The sequence below is a fragment of the Coregonus lavaretus genome (genome assembly GCF_964263955.1).
Source record: "Coregonus lavaretus genome assembly, contig: HAP1_SCAFFOLD_464, whole genome shotgun sequence".
Classification (NCBI taxonomy): Eukaryota; Metazoa; Chordata; class Actinopteri; order Salmoniformes; family Salmonidae; genus Coregonus; species Coregonus lavaretus.
The window spans coordinates 97,274-121,799 of NW_028164474.1; the positions used below are offsets into that span (position 1 = coordinate 97,274).

General features: G+C 44.2%; 1 protein-coding gene across 1 annotated transcript; it reads right to left on the reverse strand.

The window, feature by feature from the left end:
• Positions 1 to 691: 691 nt before the first annotated feature.
• LOC311116976 (uncharacterized protein) lies at positions 692 to 24,232 on the reverse strand (the record flags this gene model as incomplete). Its single annotated transcript, XM_084191980.1, has 5 exons — positions 23,982 to 24,232; positions 15,171 to 15,586; positions 6,062 to 6,126; positions 5,486 to 5,643; positions 692 to 3,612 (listed from the first exon to the last, which is right to left on the reverse strand). Exons 1-5 carry the CDS (start codon positions 24,223 to 24,225, stop codon positions 692 to 694), a joined length of 3,804 nt encoding a protein of 1,267 aa, XP_084048106.1. The 5' UTR covers positions 24,226 to 24,232.
• Between the last annotated feature and the right edge of the window lie 294 nt (positions 24,233 to 24,526).

A 24,526-nucleotide genomic window follows, 5' to 3' on the forward strand; every position in this document is an offset into this window, starting at 1 on the left:
TCTGAAATGTAAAAAGTTTTCTTAAAACTGAAATGAATAGGTTCAGGACAAAAACGAGTCTCATCAGACTTCGGACGGTAAACTAGCTTAAACAACAGTACATGCATACAGTACAAAAACAGAACTTAAAATTCTCCTGAGTGGCGCAGTGGTCTAAGGCACTGCATCGCAGTGCTAGCTGTGCCACTAGAGATCCTGGTTCGAATCCAGGCTCTGTCGTAGCCGGCCGCGACCGGGAGACCCTTGGGGCGGCGCACAATTGTCCAGGGTAGGGGAGGGAATGGCCGGCAGGGGATGTAGCTCAGTTGGTAGAGCATGGCGTTTGCAACGCTAGGGTTGTGGGTTCGATAAAATAATGTATGTGCTAACTGTAAGTCGCTCTGGATAAGAGCGTCTGCTAAATGACTAAAATGTAAATGTAATACATGCGTACAGTAGTTATGCAAACAGTTCAAAGAATAAGGCACCGAAAAGGACTTCTCTCTTAATTTAGTTTCTATCTACATACTGAAAACACAGAACAGTAACATGTTCAACAGTCCAACATTTTAACCAAGAAAGGAAAGTCTTTCGAGTTTCAGAGATTGTGTGAAGACTATCACTAAGTCCATCTCATCAACTTGGAGAGAGAGAGAAGCCCCATAGTTAAATTTCTGTATTGAGTGACAGTCAGCAAGTTGTGTTAATCCTTTCAGACCGTTGTGTGACCCTGTGTGGTCGCGGTTAGGCCGTTATGGTGCAGAAACAGCATCTGGTCAAGGCCCTCTGGAGGGATATTGGTTCTCTTCCTCTGTATCACCCCTCCTCCCTCCTGCAGGAACGTCTGGACAGCACTGCCCGCGACAGCCGGGGCAGCCAGGTAGGCACGTGCTACTTTGGCCAGCAGGGGGAGCTGTCCTGATCTGGCCTTCCACCACTGTAAAGGCTCCACGCCCAGGGTGGCTCCCTTCTCTGCTCTAAAGACAGACAGCTCAATGTCCACCGTCTCTTCCACGGAGGGCTGCTTGTTCTGGGACTGGGAGCTGAACAGGTCCCCTAGAAGGAACTCCATGCCAGTCTGCTGGGACACAGGCTCAAGTTTCAGCTCCATGTTTTCACTCTCACTGTCGCCATTCACAGAGCTACCGGTGGCTTCCTCATCTGAATCGCTCTCTGTTCTCTCTTTGAAACTGACCGGGGTGATCTCCTTAAGCCTTTTGCTTCTTCTTAGGACGTCTCCCTCCATCTCTCCTGATGAGGTGGTCGAGGAGGATCCCCTTTTCTTCTTCCTGCCCCCTCGAGACGCCGCCGCCACGGCCCTCCTCTGGTCCTCCTCTACGATCCGGACCGCTTCTTTCTTCAGCCAGGCGAAGGTGGTCGCCTGCTCTCTGACTTCCATGAAGCCCAGGCCGTGAAACTGGGGGTCGAGGGCGCACGCTACACACAATACCTGGTTGATCTGGGGGTCGTTGTACCGGCGGGCAAGGCCCCACCTTATCTTCTTTTTGAGTTCCTTCAAGATGGTGGAGTCGTTGCGATGGCGGGGGTGGGGGGCGAAATGTCGGTCGAGCAGGCCGGTGAGGATGGGCTTGACCAACGAGAGCCTGGGGAACGGTTCCTTGGCCAGGGTACGGCAGGCCACGTCTAGGGGTTTCAGCATGGAGGAGAGATCCTCCAACACCTTCCAGTCAGATCGCTTGGGAGGGACGGGTACCGATGAGTTGGAGCCGTCTGTGGTGTCAGAGGAAGTGGAGTTTGTGTCATGGTTGTCAGCTGTTTTCAAAGCCACAGTCGTCCCTGAATCCAAGTCAGTGGGACTTCCTGTTTCTTGTCCAGTTTGAATCTCACTGTCTATTTGTTTTAGTGTCTCAGAGATCATGTTCTGATAGCGGAGGAGTGTCTTGACCACACTGTAAAGCCCATTCCAGCCTGGTTTCCCATAGGCCCAAGACTTCAGCTCAGCCGTCTCCTGCTTCTGTAGGACTAAGATCAGTTTCCTGGCTGGGTGAAGAGTTACCATGTCTTTACCATGGAAGGAGAAGAGGCTGTAGAGAAGGTGTTGGAATACACAGAGGGTCTTTGAGATGATGGAATGACCCATGACTTCCTCTATGCAGCTCTGAACAGCTGTGAAGAAACAGGGTATGGGTGGAGAGTGGGACTCCCCGCTGGTGGAGTTGGCTCGTTCGATCGCTCGTTCCAGACCTGAGAGATCATCAGAGGATATGGAGTCCTCCATCTCCAGGAATGTGGTGGAGTTCGGGTGGTGGTGACGGGCACCTCCACCTCCACCAACCCCTTCTCCACTTCTCTCTCGCTTCTTCGGACCCACCTTCGTCTTTTCCATCTCTTCGCCCCCAAGCAGGATGAAACTCGGCTGAGAGATGTCCCACTCCTGAGCCATGGACCTCACTATAGCCTCGACTACGCTCAGATCCATATCGCCAGTTCCTGTCTCACCCAGACGTTGCGTGGCCAAAGCCAGGTTATGGGAAGCGAAGTCAGCGTTGATGAAATGGGCCCACAGGGTAGCGTATCGCTCCTTGTCTCCCTGCCAGTCATGACACCACACGTCAGCACTAACAGCTACGTGGTGAGATAGTTGGTTCTGGGTCTTTGAGCGGGAACGGGCAGCTTTTCTGGTTGAGGAGCTGGGTTTGAATTGAACTGGAATGGTAGGTTTGGAAGTGTCTTCCTCATTAAACCCAGTGCTGTTCGTCAGCAACTTGGCCCAGTTCTTTCTGCCCTTGGTGTGGACGTCCCTCAGCACCTCCTCTAGTAGAGAGGCTGAAGGAAGCTCCTTGCAGGACGGAAGCAGGGTCTGGATCAGCTGCTTGAAGCCCTCCCCCTCCACTGTATCTGGGGGCAACAAGTCTTTGATGAGGAAGTTAGTGATGGCACTGGTGGTTTGAGTGGTCAATACGTTAGAGAGCGTTCTCGGTCCCTGTGTAACGGCGGTGGTCGAACCCGCTGTTACAGTATCGGTCACTGCTGAACTGCCGTTCCCACTCCAAGTCCAGTCCTCATTACTGTAGTTATTGTTGTTGGTTCTGTGGGTTGAGGGGCTGCTAGAACGAGGTGCTCTGACGCCCGTAGTGTGGTAAGGCCTGAAGCGTGAGGACGAAACCCAGGGTTTGTTGCCATCCTTGATGACGTCCCGGCGCTTCATGTGGTGCATCTGGACCAGGTGGTTCTCCAGGTGGGTGACAGTAGCACTGTAGTCCACGTGTTGACCACACAGCTTGCACATTACTTTGTCCTTGTCCAGCGGCTGGCCGTTGGGGTCCGGCTCAAACCCAAAGAACTCCCATACGGGGCTGTTGGGCTGAGAGGGGCACAACAGTTTCTCAGCACCCTTCACAAAGTCGTACTTCATGGCTGTTGACAGTGACGTCTGATTGGTGTTTTGAGGTGGGTTGAAGACAGGGGTGGGGTCAGTGGTATCAGTCTGTAACCCGCTACTGACATCACTGATGACTGGCAAGGGGCTCCCTGATTGGCTGTTGTCTGACCAGCTGTAAGAGCCATTGATGTCTGGGTGACTGCTGGTTCCGCCTACTGGCACAACCTGGATGTCACGGAAGATCCGCAGTAGGATTTCCTTGTCCCCGAATTCACACTTGATGTTCTCACCTGTGAGAGTGAGAATATTGTGTTTAATAACGGTTTGTGTGAGTCAAATATACAGTACCAGTCAAAAGTTTGGACACACCTATAATTCCAGAGTTTTTCTTTGTTTTTACTATTTTCTACACTGTAGAATAATAGTGTAGACATCAAAATGATGAAATAACACATATGGAATCATGTAGTAACCAAAAAGTGTATTTTATATTTGAGATTATTCAAATAGCCACCCTTTGCCTTGATGACAGCTTTGCACACTCTTGGCATTCTCTCAACCAGCTTTTCAATTAATATGGAATATGGAATGCATTTCAATTAACAGGTGTGCCTTGTTAAAAGTTAATTTGTGGAATTTATTTCCTTCTTAATGCGTTTGAGCCAATCAGTTGTGTTGTGACAAGGTAGGGGGGTATACAGAAGATAGCCCTATTTGGTAAAAGACAAAGTCCATATTATGGCAAGAACACCTCAAATAAGCAAAGAGAAACGACAGTCCATCATTACTTTAAGACATGAAGGTCTTAAAAGTAAAAAATACATGCTTTTCCTTCACTCTGCGGTCCGACTCATCGCAAACTATCTCAGTTGGGTTGAGGTCGGGGGATTGTGGAGGCCAGGTCATCTGATGCAGCACTCCATCACTCTCCTTCTTGGTAAAATAGCCCTTACACAGCCTGGAGGTGGGTTGGGTCATTGTCCTGTTGAAAAACAAATGATACTCCCACTAAGCCCAAACCAGATGGGATGGTGTATCGCTGCATAATGCTGTGGTAGCCATGCTGGTTAAGTGTGCCTTGAATTCTGATTCACACAGTCTCCTCTGAACAGTTGATGTTGAGATGTGTCTGTTATTTCAACTCTGTGAAGCATTTATTTGGGCTGCAATTTCTGAGGCTGGTAACTCTAATGAACTTATCCTCTGCAGCAGAGGTAACTCTGGGTCTTCCATTCCTGTGGCGGTCCTCATGAGAGCCAGTTTCATCATTGCGCTTGATGGTTTTTGCGACAGCACTTGAAGAAACTTTCAAAGTTCTTGAAATTTGTTCCATATTGACTGACCTTCATGTCTTTAAAGTAATGATGGACTGTTGTTTCTCTTTGCTTACTTGAGCTGTTCTTGCCATAATATGGACGTGGTCTTTTACCAAATAGGGCTATCTTCTGTATACCCCCCTACCTTGTCACAACACAACTTAAACGCATTAAGGAGGAAATAAATTCCACTAATTAACTTTTAAGAAGGCAAACGTTAATCGAAATGTATTCCAGGTGACTACCTCATGAAGCTGGTTGAGAGAATGCCAAGAGTGTGCAAAGCTGTCATCAAGGCAAAGGGTGGCTATTTGAATAATCTAAAATATATTTTGATTTGTTTAACACTTTTTTGGTTACTACATGATTCCATGTGTTATTTCATAGTTTTGCGGTCTTCACTATTATTCTACAATGTAAAAATAAAGAAAAACCCTTGAATGAGTAGGTGTGTCCAAACTTTTGACTGGTAGTGTAGGTAATGCTTTATTTTACAGCTCCCTGATCAGCCCCCCTCCCTGATCAGCCCCCCTCCCTGATCAGCCCCCCTCCCTGATCAGCCCCCCTCCCTGATCAGCCCCCCTCCCTGATCAGCCCCCCTCCCTGATCAGCCCCCCTCCCTGATCAGCCCCCCTCCCTGATCAGCCCCCCTCCCTGATCAGCCCCCCTTTTACTACAAGGTAACAGCGTAATTCCATAATTATTACCCAAAAAGGTACTTCTCCGTCACATGGAATTAATACTAGGAAGCTCCAATTGTTATCAAGTAATAAATAATATACTATACCAGTTAATAACGCCTTAGCATGTAATATAATCTTCCGTCGCGCTAGAACACCAAACGTACCTATCCCTAGACCCAGCATGGCAGCGTATTCCTGGCCAATCCAGACCTTGAGTTCTGTCCCCTCAGGGATGGGCTGGGAGACCCTGTAGAAGATCTGACCGCGGTACTGGAACACGGTCAGGTTGTGTTCCTCCTCGCAGGCAGCACACGCTACATACCTGAACAGGGATGAGAGGCATGACAATGCAGTGAAATTAACATTGTGTAGCCTATGGGGCAGTTTCCCCAGACACAGATTAAGTCTAATTCTGTACTAAAAATTAATCTCAACGGAGAATCTCCATTGATCTTGCTTTTTAGTCCAGGATGAATCACTGTCCTGGAAACCACCCCTAAATGTATCAATTGTATATCTTGACTAAAGATGATATGCAAACAGATATGAGATAAATATGAAATAGGGATGTCTGTTTGGACATTAGAAACATAAATGACTAAATAAATGACTGTTATATTCATTGGGTTAACTAATAAGATCACTAAAGGAATACATGTTTGAATTGAAAAAGTTAAACAACAGATCACTAACAACCTGAAAGACTAAATGCAGACAATGTTTCAAACATAACTTCTCACCTCATCCAGTTTGATTTGTTTTCATCCGAGGCATCTACGAAGTAGTAGGAATCATTTTCTTTGATCTGGGAACAAGAGGAGATAATCAATTATTAGCTGATTAGAAGACCAAACTGAACACATTTTCATCTAGTTTAGAGTGTATAGGTCAGCCTAAATCTATCAAGACCACACAATACTGAACAAAAATAAACGCAACATGTAAAGTGCAGGTCCCATGTTTCATGAGCTGAAATAAAAGATCGCAGATATTTTTCATACGCACAAAAAGCTTATTTCAAAAAAAAAAAAAAAGTGTGCAGAAATGTGTTTATATCCCTGTTAGTGGGTGTTACGGATACAGGTATCCTGTGTCTTTTTGTGGTTTTCCTCTCCTTCTGCCCTAATCACAGGTGTCCTGCATGTTCCTGATTGGTGGTCGTTGAGATGTCTGCTGATTGCTAAGGTGGACCAATCAGTGAACATTCCTCTGCATGGCACCACCTGTTGCTGGTTTTTCAATCACACATCCCATTGTTTAAAAACCAGTCAGTTATGTTTGTTTTTAGAGAAAATACTGTTTTCATTCTGTGAGTATGGATACTGTGGTATCCTGTGTATTGTGTACTCACTAAGTTTGGTTACTCTGTTTGGTAATTTTGTTAGAGACTATTTCCGTATGTGAGTATGGATACTGTGGTATCCTGTGTATTGTGTACTCACTAATTTGCTGATTACTCTGTTTGGTAACTTTGTGTGTTTCTGGGAAAAGGGGAGTTTAAGCTAGTTGCCCTTGGGCGTACATTGCCCGTAGGAAGAAATCTGTCTAAAAACACTAGTTAGACCTGAGCGGACCACCCACTGTATTTTTGTATGAGTAGCAGTAGCTTAGCAGTTCTTGAGGCAGGCAAGATCAGTTTAGGGGTGTTTTACACTATTGTTTCATTTCTTGGGTCCTGCTCAGCCCTTTTTCCCAAACCTTTACCGTGTGTTCAGCAATAAACCATTTATGTTTGACGGTAGTTTATGGTTGTCGTGTAGTTTTGTTCTCACTGTTCCATGTCACACTCCTAATTTGCATGAATTATGTTACGGGTCTCATGTCCATCCACCCTAGACGTTTAGAGCCACGGGGTTCGTAACATAATGTGGGGGGTTTGTCCGGGATATATCTCATTGATACTCATGCAAATTAGGTAGTGTCTGGTTCGGTGTTGAGCTTGGCAGCTGTAACTACCAGTTTTTTTTGTGTGTTCAGTATTCGACGGCTCGTGTTGCTAGTTTAGGATGGCTACTTTTGAGTTGGATGCATTTTTGGAAAACCCTACGTGGGAGGTTTTTGAGAATTGCCGTAGAGTGGATCTGCAGGCTTTGGCTGACCACTTTTCTGTACCCATATCCAGGGTTTTAGTGAAAGCCGAAGTGAGGAAAGCAGTGTTAGAGATATTGTTGAGCGAGCGAGTGCTTGAGTTACCGCCGCCTGAGTCTGCTGCTCCTGTAGGGGATGTGGTTGCTGTTCCTGTAAGCCCATCAGTGTCTGAGGACGAGGCTAAGGCTCCAGCCACATTGCCCCGTTATGACCCACTCTCCCCACTGACTGACAGTGATGCCAGGATGGATGTCCGCTCGACACGCCTCCAAATGGAAGCGGAAGAGCGGGCACAAATCAGGCTAGACAAGCTGGAAACGCGTAGGCTTGATCAGGAACTGGAGATGCGTAAGATGGAACTGGAGACGCGTAGGCTTGATCAAGAACTGGAGATGCGTAAAATGGAACTAGAGGCAGAAACAGCGAGGTTAGTCTCTGCTCATACTATGCCTGCTAGTGAGCCATCCTCACCAGCTGTGTCGTCTACTACTTTTGATATTAGTAGACAGATCATCTTGGTACCTGTGTTTAGGGAGTCAGAGGTTGATTCCTATTTCAGTGTGTTTGAACGTATAGCGGTAGCATTGAAATGGCCCGAAGAGGTATGGTGCCTATTGCTTCAGTGTAAATTAACAGGTAAAGCCCAAGAGGTTCTGTCAGCACTACCTCTTGAAGACAGCTTGAATTATGACGTGGTCAAAGCTACTGTTCTTCGTGCCTATGAGCTTGTTCCTGAGGCATATCGAAAGAGATTTAGGTCTCATAAAAAGGCTTCTACTCAGACTTATGTGGAGTTTGCTAGAGACAAAGGAAATCTGTTTGACAAATGGCACAGTGCTAGTAAGGTAACTGATTTTAACTCTCTACGGGAGTTAATCTTGTTAGAAGAGTTTAAAAATGGCTTACCCGAACGCATTGTAGTTTATCTGAACGAACAGAAGGTATCCTCACTGTCGGAAGCGTCTGTATTGGCAGACGAGTTTGTGTTGACGCATAAGAGCGTGTTTTCGGCTCGTACGGAGAGCAAGGCTGCGGAGTTGCTAACTTTTAGTCCTAGTCGACCAGCAGTACATCCAGCACGCCCAAAAGATGTGCGTCACTGTTTCTATTGTCATAAGGTGGGACATTTGGTTAGTGATTGCTTTTTGCTTAAACGCAAACAGGGGATGCCTCCGCACGCCAGGCCGCCAACGGGTGTTGGGCTGATTCGTACGGTTGTAAGGCCGGAATCAAGACAGAGGCCTCATAGTGAATGTGGTTTGAAAGTCCCTGTCCCAGATCACAGTTATGAACCGTTCATTTTTGAGGGATTTGTTTCTATATCAGATGACGAAGCGTCTCAGCGTCCAGTTAGAATCCTCAGAGATACTGGTGCGGCGCAGTCGTTCATACTATCTGATGTGTTGCCCTTGTCCAATAATACATATTGTGGTTCCAATGTGTTAGTACAAGGAATTGAAATGGGATTCGTCCCCGTGCCATTGCACTTTGTGAACGTATACTCTGAGTTAGTCAGTGGAGTGTTCAGAGTTGGCGTACGTCCTATGTTGCCAGTAAAAGGTGTGACATTTATAATGGGCAACGATATTGCCGGAGGAAAGGTGATACCCGTATTGGAGGTATTGGATAAAAGTGACCAGTCTCTCTCCGAGGAGCTGGCACAGGGTTATCCAGATGTGTTCCCCGCTTGTGCTGTCACACGTGCTCAAGCACGACAAGTGGGTGAAGTGATAGATTTGTCGAACACGATTCTATTCAGAGTGTGACCCAGAGGATAGTTCGGGTGCTACCTCTGGTAAGCTGGTGCGGTCTGACCAACAGCCCAGAGAAAGGAAGAAGGATGTGGAACTTGTTGCTGAGGCAATACAGTTACCAGTTACTCGTGAGCAGCTGATCGCTAACCAAAAGGTTGACATTAGCCTGGCTAAATGTTTTTCTAGTGTTGTCTCAGAGGAGGAGCTAAAGAAGAAAAACATGGCATACTTCATTGATGGTAATCTCCTCATGCGTAAATGGTAGGGCTGTCAAATGATTAAAATTTTTAATCAAATTAATCAGAATTTTCAGTGGATTAATCATGATTAATCACTATTTGCAATTACACCTGAATCCTAACCATTTTTTTTCAACCTTTCTTTACAAGCCTCCGCAAAATGACGCTCCTCAGTTTTTAATATAGTCAGCGCAAAAGACTTCAGTTCCCACGTGTCACTGATTAAATGTGCAGTTACTCCGAGGTAATTGTTGTTACTCACTGATGTCCAATGGTCTCCTGTCAGGGCGATATGATTTACTTGAGCCAAGACCTCTTTCCTTTTTTCTTTTTCGTTTTCATAGAGCTCGTGGATTTTCTTCATAACTGTGGCTCTTGACGGTGGCTTATAGAATGAGTCTTGAGACGCCACTTGCAAAACATCAAGGAAACCTGAGTCTTCTACAATGCTAATGAGCCTACAATCCTTTGCAATCCATTTTGCTATTGTGTTGGTCAAATTATCTGAGGTTGATTTTGTTAATTGCCTGCAAACATTCAGCGTGGTCTGGCGCAAACCACTTGCTGAATCTGACGGCCCAGCAAACGCATGTTTGGCGTTGACATGGTACTTCAAGCTTGAACAGCTCCGGTGAAATTGAAACTCCTTACAAATCTTGCAAATAACCTTGTACTTGTTAACTGTACCATCATCATTCTTTTTATATTTGAATCCGTCAATAGGCCCACTTTGCTCACCTTGCTCCATCTCGCCTCTAGCTCCCAACCACTTTCCTGACCTGAATAATTTGTCACACTGCGCATGCGTGAAATGCGTTAAAAAAATTGACGTAATTAACAGCAAACAACTAATTAACGTCGTTAACGCGCTATTTTTGACAGCCCTAGTAAATGGACATCCCATGTTGACGCTGGCGGAGATTGGAATGCTGTTTACCAAATAGTGATTCCTACAGCCTTTCGACAAAATGTTTTATCCCTCGCTCATGATCACCAGTGGTCCGGACATCTGGGAGTCACCAAGACTTATGATCGAGTTTTGCGACATTTCTTTTGGCCTGGTTTAAAGCAAGATGTGGCTCAGTTCTGTCGGACTTGCCACACCTGTCAAGTAACTGGGAAACCGAACCAGGTTATTTCCCCCGCACCTCTTTGTCCCATACCGGCCATAGGTGAACCATTCGAACATGTGTTGGTTGATTGTGTTGGACCATTACCAAAGACAAAATCTGGTAACCAGTTTATGTTGACAATTATGTGTGTGGCCACCAGGTACCCAGAGGCCATTCCTCTGCGAAGGATTACTGCTCCGGTGGTGAGTAAAGCGTTGATCAAATTCTTCTCAACTTTTGGGTTACCTAAGGTGATACAAACTGATCAGGGTACGAATTTCCTTTCTAAACAAGTGTTAAAATCCTTGTCAGTTACACACCGTGTGTCAAGCGCATATCACCCAGAGTCGCAGGGTGCGCTTGAACGTTGGCATCAGACACTGAAGTCTATGCTCCGTAAATATTGCTTGGAATCTGAGAAAGATTGGGATGAGGGAGTTCCTCTAGTTTTGTTTGCTGTCCGTGAGACAGTACAGGAATCCCTAGGGTTCAGCCCAGCTGAACTGGTGTTTGGACACACCATGAGAGGACCTATGAAAGTCCTTAAGGATCAGTTTTTGTCACAAGAGTTGTGTGTGAAAGAAAATGTGTTGGACTACGTTAGTCGCTTTCGTGAGCGCCTACATGGTGCCTGTGCTCTAGCAAAGGAAGCGCTGTCTTCCTCACAGAAACGGATGAAACGACACTATGACACACAGGCTGTTTCTCGTTCACTGCAGCCAGGTGACCAAGTTCTTGTATTGTTGCCTGTGCCAGGAGCGTCATTGTCAGCACGTTTCTCTGGTCCTTATGTCATTGAAAAGAAACTAAGTGAAACTGACTACGTGATACAGACTCCTGATAGAAAACGCCAATCTCGTGTGTGCCACGTTAACATGTTGAAGACATACCACACCAGACCCATCACTCAGATAGACAGTCCAGAGAAACTGGCCGAGTCGGCTGTCTCTATTGCTGCAACGGCTGTAGTGGGAGGTCATGTTAATGATGTGGACGGAGATGGTTTGGAGTTGCGCAATACTCAGCAGCAGTGTGCTAGATTGCCCAATTCAGAGATGCTGCTGTCTCTCCCGTCAAGCCTGATTCATTTAATGGACAGACAGTCAGATTATATTGTGAGACTATTACACAGCTTTTCATGTCTTTTTAATGATGTTCCTACATGCACAAATGTGTTAGAACATGACATTAACGTTGGAAACGCTGCACCTATCAAGCAATCTAAGTTTTTTTTTGTTATCCCGGCAGGATGATTTGGGTGTTGTGATGGTACGTGTGTCGCAAACCATTGTGGTTTGCTCTTTTAAGGGTGGGAGTGTTACGGATACAGGTATCCTGTGTCTTTTTGTGGTTTTCCTCTCCTTCTGCCCTAATCACAGGTGTCCTGCATGTTCCTGATTGGTGGTCGTTGAGATGTCTGCTGATTGCTAAGGTGGACCAATCAGTGAACATTCCTCTGCATGGCACCACTTGTTGCTGGTTTTTCAATCACACATCCCATTGTTTAAAAACCAGTCAGTTATGTTTGTTGTTAGAGAAAAGACTGTTTCCGTCTGTGAGTATGGATACTGTGGTATCCTGTGTATTGTGTACTCACTAAGTTTGGTTACTCTGTTTGGTAATTTTGTTAGACTATTTCCATATGTGAGTATGGATACTGTGGTATCCTGTGTATTGTGTACTCACTAATTTGCTGATTACTCTGTTTGGTAACTTTGTGTGTTTCTGGGAAAAGGGGAGTTTACGCTAGTTGCCCTTGGGCGTACATTGCCCGTAGGAAGAAATCTGTCTAAAAACACTAGTTAGACCTGAGCGGACCACCCACTGTATTTTTGTATGAGTAGCAGTAGCTTAGCGGTTCTTGAGGCAGGCAAGATCAGTTTAGGGGTGTTTTACACTATTGTTTCATTTCTTGGGTCCTGCTCATCCCTTTTTCCCAAACCTTTACCGTGTGTTCAGCAATAAACCATTTATGTTTGACGGTAGTTTATGGTTGTCGTGTAGTTTTGTTCTCACTGTTCCATGTCACACTCCTAATTTGCATGAATTATGTTACGGGTCTCATGTCCATCCACCCTAGACGTTTAGAGCCACGGGGTTCGTAACAGTGAGCATTTATCCTTTGCCAAGATAATCCATCCACCTGACAGGTGTGGCATATCAAGAAGCTGATTAAACAGCATGATCATTACACAGGTGCACCTTGTGCTGGGGACAATAAAAGGCCACTCTAAAATGTGCAGTTTTGTCACACAACACAATGCCACAGATGTCTTTGAGGGAGTGTGCAATTGGCATGCTGACTGCAGGAATGTACACCAGAGCCGTTACCAGATAATTGAATGTTAATTTCTCTACCATAAGCCGCCGCCAACGTCATTTTAGAGGATTTGGCAGTACGTCCAACCGGCCTCACAACCGCAGACCATGTGTCACCACGCCAGCCCAGGACCTCCACATCCAGCTTCTTCACCTGCGGAATCCTCTGAGACCAGCCACCCGGACAGCTGATGAAACTGAGGTGTATTAATGTCTGTAATAAAACCCTTTTGTGAGGAAAAACTATTTCTGATTGGCTGCGCCTTGCTCCCCAGTGGGTGGGCCAGTCTCCCAAGAGGCCCACCCATGGCTGTGCCCCTGCCCAGTCAGGTGAAATCCATAGATTAGGGCTTAATTTATTTATTTCAATTGACTGATTTCCTTTTATGAACTGTAACTCAGTAAAATCATTGAAATTCTTGCATGTTGCGTTTATAATTTTGTTCAGTATACATCTATCCTGATCTCACAGCTTCTATATTCTGTTACACAGCTTACAGCGGTTTCAGAAAGTATTCACACCCGTTTACTTTTTCCAAATGTTGTTGTTACAGCCTGAATTTAAAATGGATTAAATGTGGATGTTTAGTCACTGGCCTACACACAATACCCCATAATGTCAAAGTGGAATTATGTTTAGACATTTTTACAAATTAATAAAACATTTGAGCTGAAATGTTTTGAGTCAATAAGTATTCAACCTTATGGCAAGCCTAAAATTCATGAGTACAAATTTGCTTAACAAGTCACATAATAAGTTGCATGGACTAACTCTGTGTGCAAGTGTTTAACATGATTTTTGAATGACTACCTCATCTCTGTACCCCACACATAAATATATGCCTTGCAAAGGGAACCTATTGGTAGATGGGTAAAATAAAAAGCAGACATTGAATTTCCCTTTGAGCATGGTGAAGTTATTAATTACACTTTGGATGGTGTATCAATACACCATGTCACTACAAAGATACAGGCGTCCTTCCTAACTCAGTTGCCGGAGAGGAAGGAAACCGCTCATGGATTTAACCATGAGGCCAATGGTGACTTTAAAACAATTACAGAGTTTAATGGCTGTGATAGGAGAAAACTGAGGATGGATAAACAACATTGTAGTTACTCCACAATACTAACCTAATTGACAGAGTGAAAAGAAGGAAGCCTGTACAGAATATTCCAAAACATGCATCCTGTTTGTAACAAGGCACTAAAGTAATACTGCAAAAAAAAATTGGCAACGCGATTCACTTTTTGTCCTGAATACAAAGTGTTATGTTGGGGGCAAATTCAAAACAACACATTACTGAGTACCACTCTCCATATTTTCAAGCATAGTGGTGGCTGCATCATGTTATGGGAATGCTTGTAAATGTTGCACAATCCAGGTGTGGAAAGCTTTTAGAGACACCCAGAAAGACTCACAGCAGTAATCACTGCCCAAGGTGAATCTACTCAGGGGTGTGAATATTTATGTAAATATTTCTGTATTTCATTTTCAATACATTTGATAACATTTCTAAAAACATGTTTTCACTTTGTCATTATGGGGTATTATTTGATTTTTGGCTGTAACAACAAAATGTGGAACAAGTCTAGGAGTATGAATACTTTCTGAAGGCCCTAAACCTATTCTGTTACACAGCTTCCATATTCAGTTACACAGCTTCCATATTCAGTTACACAGCTTCCATATTCAGTTACACAGCTTCCATATTCAGTTACACAGCTTCCATATCCATATGAAACAGGCAGGTAGTGCGGCTCGAACCCTCAACCTTCTGACCCGAAGGCCAGCGCGCCATCGACTGTGCCACAAAAGCATGCTGAAGTGGCAGAGTCGATATCCACGGTGATAAACCAGGATGCTACAATATTCTGTTCAAACGCTTATCTATTCTGCACAGCGAATGGAATCAGGCTAATATCCATCTGTCCATACTGACAGCCCAGGCTAATATCCATCTGTCCATACTGACAGCCCAGGCTAATATCCATCTGTCCATACTGACAGCCCAGGCTAATATCCATCTGTCCATACTGACAGCCCAGGCTAATATCCATCTGTCCATACTGACAGCCCAGGCTAATATCCATCTGTCCATACTGACAGCCCAGGCTAATATCCATCTGTCCATACTGACAACCCAGGCTAATATCCATCTGTCCATACTGACAACCCAGGCTAAATATCCATCTGTCCATACTGACAGCCCAGGCTAATATCCATCTGTCCATACTGACAGCCCAGGCTAATATCCATCTGTCCATACTGACAGCCCAGGCTAATATCCATCTGTCCATACTGACAGCCCAGGCTAATATCTATCTGTCCATACTCACAGCCCAGGCGTATTTGAGGCAGCTCAGAGGGCCGCGGGTCAACTCTCCCACGAAGGGTCCAAACGTCCACCCCTGCTGCAGTGACAGAGTCTTGGCAAACACCCCCGCCTCTTCCTCCTCCGCTGACCCCCCAGGCACAGGTCCACTGCCCCACCTCCGTAGGCTGAGGCACGGGGGGATGGAACCCACCGCACGGGCGTCACCGCCCTCCAACCATGGCTCACCGCAGACCACCGTGTCTGGGATGAAGTGAAGCGGTCTGTCGTTACCGTGGCCACCGCCGAAGTTACCATGGCCACCGCCGAAGTTACCATGGCCACCGCCGAAGTTACCATGGCCACCGCCGATGTTGCCTTGACCACTGAAGTTGCCTTGGGAACCATTGTCGTTGATGTAGTGTTGACTCTGCTCTGAACCTGTGTAGAGGTGGAGGGGGAATTAGAATAAGCTGCCTGGACTGTGGCTGGAGGAAAAAGCACACCTGAATTAGGCTGGCAGCAGGACACCTCTGCTCTCTTCTCCCAAATCTCAAATCTAAATATAAAATGAGTAGAATATGAGCAAGCAGACTGCAGTTTCTTTCTCTCTCTTACACACTAGTGATGGGGAACATATACAGGTAAAAGTCAGTAAATTAGAATATTTTGAAAAACTTGATTTATTTCAGTAATTGCATTCAAAAGGTGTAACTTGTACATTATATTTATTCATTGCACACAGACTGATGCATTCAAATGTTTATTTCATTTAATTTTGATGATTTGAAGTGGCAACAAATGAAAATCCAAAATTCCGTGTGTCACAAAATTAGAATATTACTTAAGGCTAATACAAAAAAGGGATTTTTTAGAAATGTTGGCCAACTGAAAAGTATGAAAATGAAAAATATGAGCATGTACAATACTCAATACTTGGTTGGAGCTCCTTTTGCCTCAATTACTGCATTAATGCGGCGTGGCATGGAGTCGATGAGTTTCTGGCACTGCTCAGGTGTTATGAGAGCCCAGGTTGCTCTGATAGTGGCCTTCAACTCTTCTGCGTTGTTGGGTCTGGCATTCTGCATCTTCCTTTTCACAATACCCCACAGATTTTCTATGGGGCTAAGGTCAGGGGAGTTGGCTGGCCAATTTAGAACAGAAATACCATGGTCCGTAAACCAGGCACGGGTAGATTTTGCGCTGTGTGCAGGCGCCAAGTCCTGTTGGAACCTGAAATCTCCATCTCCATAGAGCAGGTCAGCAGCAGGAAGCATGAAGTGCTCTAAAACTTGCTGGTAGACGGCTGCGTTGACCCTGGATCTCAGGAAACAGAGTGGACCGACACCAGCAGATGACATGGCACCCCAAACCATCACTGATGGTGGAAACTTTACACTAGACTTCAGGCAACGTGGATCCTGTGCCTCTCCTGTCTTCCTCCAGACTCTGGGACCTCGATTTCCAAAGGAAATGCAAAATTTGCTTTCGTCAGAAAACATGACTTTAGACCACTCAGCAGCAGTCCAGCTCTTTTTTTCCTTAGCCCAGGTGAGACGCTTTTCGCGCTGTTTCTTGGTCAACAGTGGCTTGACACGAGGTATGCGGCAGTTGAAACCCATGTCTTTCAAGCGTCTCTTGGTGGTGGATCTTGAAGCCCTGACTCCAGCAGCTGTCCACTCCTTGTGAATCTCCCCCACATTTTTGAATGGGTTTTTTTTCACAATCTTGACTAGGGCGCGGTGATCCCTATCGCTTGTACACTTTTTCTGACCACAGTTTTTCCTTCCCTTTGCCTCTCTATTAATGTGTTTGGACACAGAGCTCTGAGAACAGCCAGCCTCTTCTGCAATAACCTTTTGTGTCTTTCCCTCCTTGTGCAATGTGTCGATGGTCGCCTTTTGGACAGCTGTCAAATCTGAAGTCTTCCCCATGTTTGTGTAGGCTTCAGAACTGGACTGAGAGACCATTTAAAGCCCTTTGCAGGTGTTTTGAGTTAATCAGCTGATTAGTTTGTGGCACCAGGTGTCTTCAAAATGTAACCCTTACACAATATTCTAATTTTGTGACACACGGAATTTTGGATTTTCATTTGTTGCCACTTCAAATCATCAAAATTAAATGAAATAAACATTTGAATGCATCAGTCTGTGTGCAATGAATAAATATAATGTACAAGTTACACCTTTTGAATGCAATTACTGAAATAAATCAAGTTTTTCAAAATATTCTAATTTACTGACTTTTACCTGTATATAGAGAGAGATATTATTTAACGATATCGCAATATTATTTTTGGACAATATTGCAATATTATTTTTGCGCTGTCAGCTGTGCCTGCACCAAAACTCCAGTATGTTTCCTTCATAGCTTGTTCTCCATATTTTCAAAAATAATGAGCAAATTTGTTTTCAGCACTTTATTTCCATGACTGATCAAAACTTGTTTTTTCATGGCTCTCTCTTGCCACTTTGCAGCAAAATGTAAGCAATATGTTTGTAACATCGAATCGCGATACATATAGAATCGCAATACATATCATATTGGCACCTACAGTTGAAGTCGGAAGTTTACATACACTTAGGTTGGAGTCATTAAAACTTGTTTTTCAACCACTCCACACATTTCTTGTTAACAAACTATAGTTTTGGCAAGTCGGTTAGGACATCTACTTTGTGTACGACACAAGTAATTTTTCCAACAATTGTTTACAGACAGATGATTTCACTTATAATAGGCTCTATGCACGCATCACTTCCGTATTGGTGTAAGGATGCTTGGGCATTCACGGTTACCGGAAAAAAACATTAGACAGTGACAGTAGACCGTTATGATGGCAGAGATGAAGTTTACAAGGTGTTTGCTGGAGTTGCCTAAAGTATCTGTTAATGATATACGGAGGGTCGTCCGGACATCCAGTACGACACCACGTAGCAAACTGGATAAAGGCTTCAAATTTTACGTTTCTTCTTTTCCTTGCAACTTTGAAGGTAATATGCTAACACTAGCTAGCCTGAGCTAGAAGCCTTGCTTTGGTGTTTTAAAGTCATGACTCCATCCTGCTTCAGGTTAATCATGCTTTAAATCAAGTTTAATCATGTGTATATACCTCTCTCTTCACGTGTTTGTACTTTTATGAAAGTATCAGGTAAAAACTGGGCTACAAATGAGATCTCTGTGAGAGCCCACTGCTACCGCTCAATGAAGAAACTAAAGCCACCACACCAGTTGAGAGTAGGACTAGATTAAGTGACACGTTCAAAGTTCTGTTGAACTTTTCAAGGTTCCGTTCAACACGTTTTACTCGTTTAATGTTACCACAGCTTTGATTGCCATTGCTAAGAGAACACTTTAGAACTTTAGTGGTTTTCACGATAGCTGAACAGTGGTAGCCTAATACAGACCAGGGTAGCTGAGTGGGAATTGCCATGCTTTGTTGTTGGGACTGTTGTAAACAAATTGGAGTTTGGTTTGAAATGTAAACAATAATGAGATTACTACTTTTTCCTGACTTGATGACTGCAATGACAGTAACATATTCCACTCAGCTATTCTTCAAACTGCTGATGTTCTACTCAAAACTGTCCTGTCATCTTTACTTATTTCTTTATAAACATATAGCCCAACTTCCTTGCTTTTGTACTTGATGTTTCTACTGTTCAAGAGGAATTAGGAGCAAAACCTTCACTCTACTGTTGTTATTGGTACTAGGCTACAATGTTGCACCACTCACCTACTGCTCTGCCAATACTGTTTGAAGGTAGGTAAATGGCACAAGACAATAGGTAAGTGGTGGGAGACAGTATAGCCAAGTGGTGCAAGACAGTAGGAAAGTGATGCAGAAAGCACAAAAGTGACACGAGACAGTAGATAAGTTGCTTACACCAGTAAAAAGTAGAAAGAACAAGTTTTGCTCCTACTCCTGCTGCTGTAGACCCTCGTCTTTCAAAACCCATTAAAATTATGCTTCTGTGTATTTCAGATGACATGGCGTGATTCACAGCCAGTTGTGCTTGTTAAAAGATACTGTTCCTGTGTGGCTGGGTGTGGGATATGCAATCATTTGGTTGCATTACTATATCAGACTGCCCATTACTCTGAATGTGGCATGTCTGTCGTCCCTCCTGTACTTTCGTGCACTGAAACAGAGCAGAAGTGGCATAAATCACGAACAATGGTTTGTATCATTTCAACACCAGACAGTTGTGTCACATGCATACTAGCATCTCTCCTAATACCATCTCATAAATACATAGGGAGTGAAGCCAGGACCTGTGGATGCCATGGTTGTAGTGAAGCCCAAACCAGATGCTACTCCGGCAAGCGGAATTAGGTATGCAGAGTCCAATTAAATAGGCAGACTACAATGTGTTGTGAAATAAACGTTATTAATCATTGAACCATTGAAACAGCACTGGAACAGCTCCCTTCTTCAGACGTCTGCGCCCAGCTGGAGTCGGAGGCTCTATTACATCTTCACTTAGAAAGTGTCGGCTGCAGACTCGTGTGTTTGTTGTAAGAAAGTTGACTCGTTCGAATGTTAATCACCCACCCGTTTATGTAATTCACCGTCTTTGGGAAAAGTAAAAAAAACTAACAGAAGAATTGCATCTGGCAGTCACTGTACATTGCGGCACACAGCAGTGATGGCTGGATGAGCGGTCATCCCGTTTTTTTGAAAGGACACTTTCGTACGTTTACACGTCATCGTATTACAAGTAAAAACATTAACATAAACAACAACGAAAATTAACCGTTTCGGATGTTTTTGACGACAAGCATTCAATGCTAGCATACGGTAGCACAGCATTCTACGATAACCGGAAGTTTACATCCATCCTGAGATTTAACCGGAAATACGTCATGCTCGCCTGTGCATATCGCCTATTCACTGTATCACAATTCCAGTGGGTCAGAAGTTTACATACACTAAGTTGACTGCGCCTTTAGCTTGGAAAATTCCAGAAAATGAGGTAATGGCTTTAGAAGCATCTGATAGGCTAATTAACATAATTTGAGTCAATTGGAGGTGTACCTGTAGATGTATTTCAAGGCCTACCTTCAAACTCAGTGCCTCTTTGCTTGACATCATGGGAAAATCAAAAGAAATCAGCCAAGACCTCAGAAAAAATTGTTTTGACCTCCACAAGTCTGGTTCATCCTTGGGAGCAATTTCCAAATGCCGGAAGGTACCACGTTCATCTGTACAAACAATAGTACGCAAGTATAAACACCATGGGACCACGCAGCCATCATACCGCTCAGGAAGGAGACGTGTTCCGTCTCCTAGAGATGAACGTACTTTGGTGCGAAAAGTGCAAATCAATCCCAGAACAACAGCAAAGGACCTTGTGAAGATGCTTTTAAAAAAAAAATTTATTTCACCTTTATTTAACCAGGTAAGCCAGTAGGAGAACAGGTTCTCATTTACAACTGCGACCTGGCCAAGATAAAGCAAAGTAGTGCAATAAAAACAACACAGAGTTACATATGGGGTAAAAAAAAACATAAAGTCAGAAATACAACAGAAAATATATATACAGTGTGTGCAAATGTAGCAAGTTATGGAGGTAAGGCAATAAATAGGCTATAGTGCAGAATAATTACAATAGTATTAACACTGGAATGCTAGATGTGCAAGAGATTATGTGCAAATAGAGATACTGGGGTGCAAAAGAGCAAATTAAATAACAATATAGGGATGAGGTAGTTGGGTGGGCTAATTTCAGATGGGCTGTGTACAGGTGCAGTGATCGGTAAGGTGCTCTGACAACTGATGCTTAAAGTTATTGGGGGAGATAAGAGTCTCCAGCTTCAGAGATTTTTGCAATTCGTTCCAGTCATTGGCAGCAGAGAACTGGAAGGAATGGCGGCCAAAGGAGGTGTTGGCTTTGGGAATGACCAGTGAGATATACCTGCTGGAGCGCAGACTACGGGTGGGTGCTGCTATGGTGACCAATGAGCTAAGATAAGGCGGGGATTTGCCTAGCAGTGATTTATAGATGGCCTGGAGCCAGTGGGTTTGACGACGAACATGTAGTGAGGACCAGCCAACAAGAGCGTACAGGTCACAGTGGTGGGTAGTGTATGGGGCTTTGGAGACAAAACGGATGGCACTGTGATAGACTACATCCAATTTGCTGAGTAGAGTGTTGGAGGCTATTTTGTAAATGACATCGCCGAAGTCAAGGATCGGTAGGATAGTCAGTTTTACGAGGGCATGTTTGGCAGCATGAGTGAAGGAGGCTTTGTTGCGAAATAGGAAGCCGATTCTAGATTTAACTTTGGATTGGAGATTCTTTATGTGAGTCTGGAAGTTGAGTTTACAGTCTAACCAGACACCTAGATATTTGTAGTTGTCCACATACTCTAGGTCAGACCCGTCGAGAGTGGTGATTCTAGTCGGGTGGGCGGGTGCTAGCAGCGTTCGATTGAAAAGCATGCATTTAGTTTTACTAATGCTGGAGGAAACAGGTACAAAAGTATCTATATCCACAGTAAAACAAGTCCTATTTCAACATAACCTGAAAGGCCGCTCAGCAAGGAAGAAGCCACTGCTCCAAAACCGCCATAAAAAAGCCAGACTACGGTTTGCAACTGCACATGGGGACAAAGATCGTACTTTGTCCTCTGGTCTGATGAAACAAAAATAGAACTGTTTGGCCATAATGACTATCATTATGTTTGGAGGAAAAAGGGGGTCGCTTGCAAGCCGAAGAACACCATCCCAACCGTGAAGCACGAGGGTGGCAGCATCATGCTGTGGGGGTGCTTTGCTGCAAGAGGGTCTGATGCACTTCACAAAATAGATGGCATCATGAGGAAGGACAATTATGTAGATATATTGAAGCAACACTTTTAAGACATCATTCAGCAAGTTAAAGCTTGGTCGCAAATGGGTCTTCCAAATGGACAATGACCCCAAGCATACTTCCAAAGTTGTGGCAAAATGGCTTAAGGACAACAAAGTCAAGGTATTGGAGTGGCCATCACAATGGCCTGACCTCAATCCTATAGAAAATGTGTGGGCAGAACTGAAAAAGCTTGTGCGAGCAAGGAGGCCTACAAACCTGACTCAGTTACACCAGCTCTGTCAGGGGGAATGGGCCAAAATTCACCCAACTTATTGTGGGAAGTTTGTGGAAGGCTACCCGAAACATTTGACCCAAGTTAAACAATTTAAAGGCAATGCTACCAACTACTAATTGAGTGTATGTAAACTTCTGACCCACTGGGAATGTGATGAAAGAAATAAAAGCTGAAATAAATCACTCTCTACTATTATTCTGACATTTCACATTCTTAAAATAAAGTGGTGATCCTAACTGACCTAAAACAGGGAATTTTTACTAGGATAGACTGTTCTCTCTGCTACCGCACGGCAAGCGGTACCGGAGTGCCAAGTCTAGGTCCAAAAGACTTCTCAACAGCTTCTACCCCCAAGCCATAAGACTCCTGAACAGCTAATCATGGCTACCCGGACTATTTGCACTGCCCCCCCACCCCATCCTTTTTACGCTGCTGCTACTCTGTTAAGTATTTATGCATAGTCACTTTAACTCTACCCACATGTACATATTACCTCAACTACCTCAACTAGCCGGTGCCCCCGCACATTGACTATGCAACGGTACCCCCCTGTATATATAGCCTCCCTACTGTCACTTTATTCTATTGTATATATAGCCTCCCTACTGTCACTTTATTTTTTACTTCTGCTCTTTTTTTCTCAACACTTTTTTGTTGTTGTTTTATTCTTACTTTTTTGTTTAAAATAAATGCACTGTTGGTTAAGGGCTGTAAGTAAGCATTTCACTGTAATGTCTGCACCTGTTGTATTCGGCGCATGTGACCAATAAAATTTGATTTGATTTGATTTGAGGAATTGTGAAAAACTGAGTTTAAATGTATTTGGCTAAGGCGTATGTAAACTTCCGACTTCAACTATAATACGATATAATATGGTGATTATATCGTATGGCGAGGTCCCTGTCAATTCCAAGCCCTAACACACACACACACATCCTGTGCAAATAACTTGCCTATTACACACCTGATGTCTCCGATGATTGATGCATGGAGGCTCCAACACCACCATACATGAGTTGATAAAACACAGCAGGGTGGTGAACCCTTAAATGTGATCTCAGGTTGGTCGGGCTCCCAGTTTTGCACGGAACTATCCTTCGGCACAACCGACACACGGCCTCCTCCTTATTTTCAGGCTCCCCTTTATCGTTTGGTTTTACACCAAAATGAACCCAGACTGTAGATGTAGCTCTCTTCTTTGAGACTAGATCCATCGTTCAATGGCTCTTCAAATTTGCTAGTTAGCACAGTGAAATAGGTTTACCTGGGTGCCACGATATAGCCTAAAGATCAGGCCTAACGATGATGAAATCCTAATCGGTTATCGATTTACACACAATAGTTACCAATATAGAATGTTTACAGAATATACCGCGTCTGTATATTTTACTTAATTGCCAACAAATTCAGCAATATATCTGACGAACAACATGTTAATGTGTCCGATATCAGTGACCCTTGATGGCGATATCCGATACTTCTTTTTCATCGAGGAGGACAGAGTTTGACTGACATTGCTAGTTGACCAATCATATTCAGGCGTTTTGGTGCGTTAGCAAATCATCTTCGAGTATTGAGTTGTATATAATGCACATCATGTATGGCAGCGAGTGAAAGTGAGAGAGAAAAATCGACAATAATATGTCTTGAAAAAAAGCACAAAAGCATAGGCTACAATTCTAAAAACGTTTGACTGTAGGCTACATTCAATCTCAAATGCAAATGATTTGCAGCAGCGCAGACTCACCTGATGGCTCAAAATAGTACCCATGCCCAGACGTTGCCGATATAAACTCAGAAAATATATCAGGATGTCGTAGTCGCAGGTGATGTCTTAGATTGCTCGTGTTTCCACCTTTGACAAAAACAATCCTCCGGCATAACCGGCAAACCGCCTCATCAATATTCTGAGGCTCTCCTTTCTCGTTTGGCTTAAAACCAAAATGCACCCAAATTGCGGATTTGACTTTGGGTTTAGAGACAAGATCCATTCTCACGACCCACCATTATAATCTACGAGTAGAAGTAGCCTACACTCGGTCGAGGGCTGGTCTTTCTATCTGGGTGCGCTTGTTCTGCTGACCGCCCAGTAGCCTACCCCGGCGTAGCGTGCGTGCACTCGATATACCGGGCTCAACCTCGCAACAGACACCAAATGTGCAGTTCTTTTTAAAAAAGTGAGAAAAATATTTATTCAAGTATTTAAATATCTAGTACTAAGGATGGGCTGCATGGAAATGTAGGAAGACAACTCTACAAAGATTGTTGCGGTATACCACTGGCCTATGCAAA